Source organism: Phoenix dactylifera, chromosome 3 (genome assembly GCF_009389715.1).
Source record: "Phoenix dactylifera cultivar Barhee BC4 chromosome 3, palm_55x_up_171113_PBpolish2nd_filt_p, whole genome shotgun sequence".
NCBI classification, from domain to species: Eukaryota; Viridiplantae; Streptophyta; class Magnoliopsida; order Arecales; family Arecaceae; genus Phoenix; species Phoenix dactylifera.
Window position 1 is genome coordinate 15,989,393 of NC_052394.1, and position 9,119 is coordinate 15,998,511.

Consider the following 9,119-nt stretch of genomic DNA (forward strand, 5'->3'; position numbering starts at 1 on the left):
CGGAAATACTTAACTCGTTTATCTTAATTCAATTCATAGGATGGATTGGGTTATCGATTTAATAAAACGGTCATATTTGGATTTAAATTTTTTTATCTATTTAACAAATAAGTTAGATTCAGATCGATAGATTTTTGATATAATATGTATCCAACCTAACCGTATTTAGTCCAATACGCCCAATTGCTACCCCTAATTAAAATATAATTTTATTAAAATAGATAAATATATCGACATCTCGGAGGTGCGTGGATTGACAAATTTTTGCCCCGGGGATCGGGTTCGGAGTTAAGCCAAGCCCAAATTGGTCTTTGGGCCATGGCTTATGCTTCGCCACTAGCAAACGCCTTTTTTGCAACGCTATTATGATTTCGCAATAATGTCGCTCCCCGGCGTCTCTCCTCCCGCTCTCTCACGACGAAAGGGTTTTATGGTTTTAAGCGGTTTTAGGGTTCCGATTCGCCTACAATTTCGAGTTGGGATTTCTAATAAGAGCTACGATGTTGGCGCTTCGAAGAGCTTCAAACCCTTTGAGGTGATCCTCTTCCCTTCCCATTTCTCCGTTCCCCTAACCTCTCTTCTGGACGTGATTCAAAAGTAGCCTTTTTGAATCTTTGACTGCGATGTTGTCGAACTAATTACTGGATTTTGGGATCGTCCTACCACTTATTTTATCGTTTTTTTAACCCTCTAGTGAGAGCAGCTTTGATGCGTGCGTTTGGGTTCTGCCTATATTTTGTGTTGGAGTTGTTTTCGTTCTTCATTACATGCTGAAGTCGTGATTCGTGATTTAATTGGGTGGGTTTTACATTTATCTGAAGTTTAGCACGACGTGTTGGTCATGTTTTTGTAATTATACTTGTTCTTTTTGTTGCGAAAGAACTTGCTTGTTTTAGTTTTATGTGATTAGAGAGAGGTAAGAACAGCATATCACATTCTTGAGTTTTGCAGTTGATTAGCTTGCTTGGTAATTTCTGTTCCTTGTTTTGTATCGGATTGTTAAATTAAAAAGGGAAAAATCAATTTTGATATTATAAATGAAGGGATATCGTGGAGTCGATTGAATTTTCTTGGAACTTTTCTTTGTGATTTTTTCCCCCTGAATTGTTTCTTCTTAGATAATTTATAAACATGATCAGTAAGTTAGTTCTCCAGAATGTTAATTTGCTTGATGCCTATTGCACATATTGGTGACCATACAAGAGTGATAACTTCTTGGAGAGGCTGCACACTGATGGATTCCATGGATGAGGGAGCAATAATGACTACGTATTAGTGTTTGTCTACCAAAATTCTATTTTTTCATCTCATGCTAACAACTCAAGAGCAGGGGCTAGTAGATTTCTGTCAAACCCATCTTTGGGAACACGAATCACCTCTTGCCCATTCTCTTGTGGTCTATCTTGAAATGATTGTCTCTTCAATTGCTGTTCCTAACTCCTCTCTTTACTCTTATCCAATTTGTGGATACCGATGGTTCCACGAATGATTTTTTAGAAAATGGTTCTGTTTCGACATGGTACATCAATGCTATGTGGGTTCAGCTCATTAAAGCTGATGTCATACACCTTTTCTTTTCTTTTTAGTGAAACTCTCCTTAATATTTTCAGGTACCATATTCCCTACAGTGCAGTTGCTCGAGCTTCTTGTGCTAAGTCAGACATGCTGTGGAGTAACTTGAAGCATGAACACTGGGGTTATGAGATAAATGGCAATACTGTTGAATTCTCTGTTTTACCAAAGACTTTTTCCCATGGAACATCTTTCTCTACAGTGCCATCTCTGGGGATCAGAAACTTCTCTTTGCAGGCTGGAGCCAAGGCCAGTGACAATGAAGTGGATGATGGCTTTTCTGATCTAGATTCGCCTCCAGAAACTAATACAACTGGTACTCTGGTGGACAAGGAGGATGATGATCGGTTTATCTCTGAACAAGAAATCTCCAGAGACGAGCCAGAACTATATTCAGCAGAAGTTGCTGATAGTTCCCTTGGCTTGTCAGATAGCAAAACACAATCAAATGGTGAAAAGGATCCCAGAAGAAAGAGCCTGACATCGCCACTTTTCAAGGTTGTAATGGAAGCTCCACGACATTCTATTACCGCTGCTCTTAATAAATGGGTAGAAGAAGGTAATTCTTTGGGACGGGATGAGATTTCCATGACTCTGTGGCATCTTCGAAAAAGAAGGTTTTATCAGAAGGCCTTGCAGGTGCTTGCTTCTTTCTTAACTAAGATTCTGATATGTACGATTTTAGATGTATTAAGTACATGATTACTCCATGGCGTGAGAATTATCTATGGTTGTGCTTGCTGGTTATTCTGATTTAACTGTACATGTTATTGCATATTTCTTCAAGTGTATTTTGCTGCTATGTTTGGTATCAAAAAATATAAATTATCATATGATGCTTGTTTTCTCTTACAATTTTCTTTTGATGTATTTGTGATTTTTTTTATTTTCATCTATACATAATTATAAGTGATAAAAAAAATAACTTGCAGAAATAGGAAACCTGTATGCTGCTATTTTTTCTGGATCTCAGATGTGGGAACTTAAGAAATTTTTAAGGGAGGAAATTAGCGCTCTCGCATCTCTTATTCCTGTTCCCTTGTTTGAACCTATGAGAGCAAATTTCATATGCTAATCCTTATAGACCTGGCTCCTGCCACTAACTATATGGTTGGATCTCTCTACTGCAACTATTCATGGAGATCAAACACCTTCCCTTATCAACATAACTATTATTTTTCCTCCTTTGAAATGTCTGCCCACCTTTGTCACCATTAGACCACCACGATTTGCTGGTGGCAGCACCTGTCTCTTTCTACTTTTTCCAGCTAGCATAATTCTTTTCCTCTTTCTCAAAAGCTTAATATATTTCTTTAACAACTGGATAAATTACTTTACTCTGCACTTTTGCCGTTAAATAAAATACATGATCTGCGTGAGTGGGTGTACTGAACAATCATCCATGGGTTAAATCAGAAGTGGTATCTTCCTAGGTCCTTCCTAATTTTTAGAGACGCACTTCCTATTTTAAATTTTTAGATTCAATTAAATATGACCTTTTGATAAACTTGTCTTGTTCTTTATCTTAGCAATAACTTACTTTATTCTATGCAATTTTCTTAGAGATGCACTTCGTATTTTAAATTTTTAGATTCGATCCAATATGACCTGTTCATAAACTTATCTTGTCCTTTATCTTAGCAATAATTTACTAAATGAAATTAGCAGAAGAAAACCCAAGCCAAACATAGCATTTGCAGCTGACTGACTGACTATCTTGGAAGTCTAGTGAAGTACTTTAATTTAAGGTGGTTTGATTTGGCTTGTGCAATAAGTTTCATAGCAACCGAGTAATATTCTTGGATTGCTTGGAAGGTTAAGAATTAGCATAAAGAAAAAGATTATCAAATAAGATTTGAATGAGAATGGCATACTCCAAAAGGATCGTATTCAATATCTCATTCACATCTCTAGAGTGAAATGTGCAGATATTTTCAATAATACAAGTTTTATCATTGATGGTTAGTCTTGTGGCATTTTGGAACAAATGCAAGGTGAAGGAAAGGGGAAGACTTGTTTGACCTTATGAGGACTGTTACTGCTAGAGGAAGAAGTGCAGCTTTTCTGTTAGTCCAACTTCACCACCTGATATAAATCATTTCCTTGTCTTGAAATTAATCATAAGATTTCTAATTACTACGAGGTCTTCAAAGCTTGTTCGAACTATAACAGTTTTCGCATAGGAGAGAAGGAGCTAAAGCTTTTGCAAAACATTTGGTTTGAAGTACCATTAAGCTTGCTGTCCTGTGAATCAGTGGAACAGAACAAAGAGTAAAGTGGGGAAAAAATCTTGGCATTTGATGAACTTCAGGGTAGCAATTGGTTGCCTTGAGTTGAACTTTTTTCTCACTACCTAGGTCGTGCTCAGCTATCCAACAAAGCCAATCTATGTCCTTGAACAAGTCATACTTTGCTTTTTACTTTTTACCCTCTCCTTTCTTCAATCAAATAAGGTTGTACCATAACTTAAGCCCTAGTATGTAATATGGAATGAGAAATCATGAATTAATAGTCATTGGCTTAATCAACACACATAAATAATAGCCCATACTTGCATGTATTTCTTGCTATATCTTCATATCTATAAGATAGGTTTGGTTATCTGCAATGGTAGAAGAATTCTAATCTCTGCGAGCAACGATCTAATTGTATACCCCACAGTCTCTTATTATAGATTGATGACATTTGCTTTAATAGAGATGTCAAATATAATAGCCAACATGATTTATTGATGTTTTTGGCTGAAGAGGAGATATGATAAAAATACAACTTGTAGTTAAACATTAGTTACAAATCTAAAGTAAAAGACAAAAATAAAGTGAAGTAATGATGGAAATGTAGGGTGAGGATTTAATGAATAATGAATAAAAGCTATATCTATAAAGGGATTAACGAAGATGAGACAGGGTCTTTTTTTCCTGGTCTCTGCAATGTTATTGATCAGCTATGATCAGATATGGGACCAGATCTACGGGACCAGATCTACTTCAGATTAATGCAGGAAGCAAGTAATAGAGGTGCAAAGGAAATTAGAGGAAAGAAATAAATACTAGTAGTAGATGAAGAAGGGCATAGAAACAGGAATGAACTCCTTTTCAAATTTAAATTCATATATGCTTCCACTACATAGGATCAGCCACCAACTTTGTAAGATTAGGAGGGAATGGAGAGATCAATTTTTTAAAATAATGAATTTTAAATATTTTAAATAGTAAATTTATGATAACTGTCATTCTAAACATGATAAATCTAATATTATGCAAACTAAACCATCTCTACTTGATCAGCGGCATGTCCATGATTTCTCTCGGCACCAGTCTCTAACAAATTATAATATTAACCTAAGTGGGCTGCTTGGTGTAAATAGCAAATAGAAGGCTTGTATTTATTTTTGCTGGTCCCATTTAGGGCCCATAGTTGGCAAAACCCAAGTCCTTTGTCTTGCCTGGCAGATGGTTACATCACCTGCGCTTCCTAGATTTGCTTGACTTCAATAATAGCGTCTACCATTCTCTATTTTATGGCCTAGTATTTTTTATTTTCAGAAAAGTTTTTGATGTCACAAGACCTAACAATAATTTGGAATGATATAACTGCACTTGGCATATTGCAGGGGTTTTACCTTTTTTTCCAGGTTTATTTCAATTCTCGTCACCAAATGTAGGAAAGGAAGTGCTATTGTTTTATATTTCTTTAATAAGAACTCTGTTTCTTTCCTGGACTTGTAAGTCATCATTGATTTGATTTCTATTGTGAGCAGTGCAGATACTTACTCTATATCTGTGTGAGGGTCTTTGTATTCCATAATGATTTTTGTTACTGTTTTAGTATGCTATTATCATTTTTCTTTCAAGTGTAGCTTTCATCTTGTAACTTTGACATGTATATATACTATTTTGATTTTCTTAAAATTGCTTTTATGTTATTTTGTGCCATCTTTTTATCATCTATAAATGCATTTATTCATAAGCATACATCAAAGTTAAGTCTAGCCTCCAATTAGCCTGGTCTATGGATCATGCACGATTTACATTCTATCTGCCCATTGATCTCAATTTGGAATTTTTATTTAGGAGGCTTGATGTCAGATTTGGAGCAGGTTATAGTTACATTCATGACATGAAATTGACCAAAGGAAATTGATTGGATAAAAGTGGTAGCTTATGTTATTCCTTATTCTGATACATTAGGGAGTGTTGCCCTGTCTGTTTTATCTGGATTGAGGATGGTGCATAGCACAGAGCAAATAAACCAATTCAACAATTTGCTTTTTTCAAACCATGGGTGGATAATTCATGGTCATGGCATTGAGCCTTTCTAATACCACATATTCCCTTGACTACTGTTTCCTCTACCACCTTGAACTCTGGTCAACATGTAATTTACACTGCCTTCATTAAATGGCGTTCTGCTACCATTTCTCATTTCCCTTCCTCTCTTCTGAGGGTTGATCATAGTTTATGTTTGCTTTTGCTATTTATTAGATTTAACCAAAGTCCCCTTCTGGAACTCAAAAGTTCTCGGTCAAGATTTATGTTTGTATCAATATTTGTCACCGTCCAATACAACATTTAAATGTTGGCCCCTAATATATTGGTCAATATAAACTGTGAATCCCAAGATATTGGTTGATATAGTATGAACTTATTGGCCAATATTTTTCAATGTCTCTTTCCTTCCTTTTGCCACATTTCGCTCAAAGGGTTGAAGGGAGATAGTGCATCAAGCTATTCGCAAGGGCTCTAGCAATGGGCAGCTAGGCAAACGAAGATTATATAGCAAATGAATATTCATTAGAATAGATTTTAATTTATAAATTTCAAAATTAATTCTTTAATATAATTTCTAATCTTGTTTTTTACTATATTGGCTGATATTTCAAAATTCTCAGTCCTAAAAAATATCAGCCGAGATCTTGGAAAGTCCCAGTTCCTTCCTAATTCTTTTTACCTTCTATGTCGGCTGAGATAAACTGAGATCTAGATTCAGTCTCGGCCACCCAGTGAGATAACTGTGACCCTGTATTTCAAAAACATTGCTGGAACTACTTGTGATTTGCTGGATGTTTCCCCTCTCTGTATTTTATTCCCAGAAAGGCTGATCAAGTGGTGATATGGGGTGAGGTCCAAAACAATTTTTTGTAATTTCTTTTTGCGTTCTTCTGGAAGTTCAGGCATTGTCAGGTATATTGGGAGTATATGTCATTGAACCACCAACCTACCAATCTCTTATTATCATCAATCCTATCTTTATTGATCCTGAAATTCAACATTGAAAACCATCATGTATAATGTCTTTCTACAGCTTATATAGTTTGATGTTATTGATATGCAGTGCAATATTTGTTGTTTATCTATCAGTTGCATGTAATTACTCTTAGCTTAAAACAGATCCTTTTCACATTATTTTGCAGTTTATGGAGTGGCTGGAAGCAAATAAGCGTCTCAATTTTGTAGAACGAGATTATGGTTCACATCTAGATCTGGTTGCTAAAGTACATGGTCTTCAGAAAGCTGAAAAGTACATCAACATGATTCCAGAATCCTTCAGAGGTGAGATTATCTACAGAACTTTTCTAGCCAATAGTGTATCTACTGGCAATGTCAAGAAATCAGAGGAAGTGTTCAACAAAATAAAAGACCATGGTTTGCCAATTACAACCTTCTCTTGCAACCAACTGCTCTTGCTATATAAAAGAGTTGACCGACAGAAGATAGCTGATGTTCTTATGATGATGGAAAAAGAAAATATCAAACCATCTCACTTTACGTATAGGCTTTTGATAGACACGAAAGGCCGTACAAATGACATAACCGGAATGGAACAAATTGTGGAGAGGATGAAGGCCGGTGGAATGGAGCCTGATTTAGCAACCCAAGCTATGATTGCTAATCACTACATCTTTGGAGGGTTGAATGACAAAGCAGAAGCAACACTGAAGGAGATGGAGGGTGATGACATTAAGGGGAACCGCAATGCTTGCAAGGCTCTTCTTCCTCTATATGCTGCTCTGGGCAAAGCAGAAGATGTGGGGAGGATCTGGAAAGTTTGCGAGGCTGATCCCCGTCTTGATGAGTGCCTAGCTGCCATTGAAGCTTGGGGGAAGGTAGGGCTTGTAGAAGATGCAGAGAAAGTCTTTGAGAACATGTTGAAGACATGGAAGAAGCTTTCTTCAAAATGTTACAATGCTTTGCTAAAGGTTTATGCAAACCATAAACTTCTGTCCAAGGGGAAGGATTTGGCCAAGAGGATGCCAGATAATGGGTGCAGGATTGGTCCTTTGACATGGGATGCACTTGTGAAGCTTTACGTAGAGGCTGGCGAGGTGGCGAAAGCTGACTCAATATTACAGAAGGCAGCTCAACTGAATCAGATTAGGCCTCTCTATAGCTCATACATGGCTATCTTGAACAAGTACGCAAAGAGGGGTGACATCCATAATGCTGAAAAGATATTTCACAAGCTGAAACAGACTGGGTACACCACAAGGATGACCCAGTATAGGTTGTTGCTTGAGGCCTACATAAATGCCAAATCTCCGGCTTATGGGTTCAGGGAGAGGATGAAAGCTGATAATATGCTCCCCAACAAGCAGGTGGCAGCACAACTGGCAGCTGTTGATGCTTTTAAAAAGACAAATATTTCAGAACTGCTTGATTGATAAATGATGTCGTGTTTGTTCAGTTATAATGATGTGTTATTTTCTCCGGGAAAAAAGATTGTGCATTTTAAAGAGGTCCCCTATGGTTATAAGTTTATAATGTTTGTGTTTTGCTTCACTAGGTTCAGCTTGATTGTGTCAAATTGTGTCTAACACATGTAACACAGCGTACTCATGGCATGGAATTTCAAGGAATTTAAATAGAACTTTGTAATTCTGGTGCTAAAGATGACCTAAATTGCCTTGTATGATGAAACACTTGTACAATGATCTTCTTTAGTACAATAAGAAGCACTTTTGTCAAATATCCTTGATACAGTCATCCTTTTTACTGGTTTTAGTACAAGATTACATTTGATGTTCCAATGAACTTTAAGATTGTGTTTAGTGCATTTAGCAATGTACCTATTTGGATGTTTTCTCTATGCATAAATTGTTCCTATTGCTAAAATCTCAGATGGTGCCTGGCAGTTCCATGCTGTCCCTTCTGTCTTTTTCTACCAATTCTGTGATATGCCAAAATTAAATAATTATTTTCTAGAAATTAATCAAGAGTTGGGCAGTAGATGGACTATGTTGGGTTCAAACATTAGGCCTGACTTGGACAATTGGTTGGGTTTGTATTTTGTATTTTTTAAATCCGGCACATATAATCTTTGGGTCTATTTGGGTCAACAAAATGTAGACTCAAACCAATGCAGACTCAATCTGGCATGACTCAAAATCCCAATTTTATTTAAAACTCTTACTCCACCCAAAGTGCCTATTTAATTGATTGAATGCACCTTATTTAAACTTTTCTCTCTTTGTTCATCACAATAACCTTATCTCAATGATATATTTAAATATCCATTGATTATTTCAATATCCATTGATTATTTCAATA

The 9,119-nt window shown here is 36.4% G+C and overlaps 1 protein-coding gene across 1 annotated transcript; it reads left to right on the top strand.

Moving 5' to 3' along the window:
* The first annotated feature begins 306 nt into the window (after positions 1 to 306).
* On the top strand, positions 307 to 8,540 carry LOC103710383 (pentatricopeptide repeat-containing protein At1g80270, mitochondrial-like). The gene is made up of 3 exons (XM_039124746.1): positions 307 to 535; positions 1,611 to 2,211; positions 6,986 to 8,540. The coding sequence occupies exons 1-3, from the start codon at positions 501 to 503 to the stop codon at positions 8,231 to 8,233; spliced, it is 1,884 nt and encodes a 627-aa protein (XP_038980674.1). The 5' UTR covers positions 307 to 500; the 3' UTR covers positions 8,234 to 8,540.
* The last annotated feature ends 579 nt before the right edge of the window (positions 8,541 to 9,119 follow it).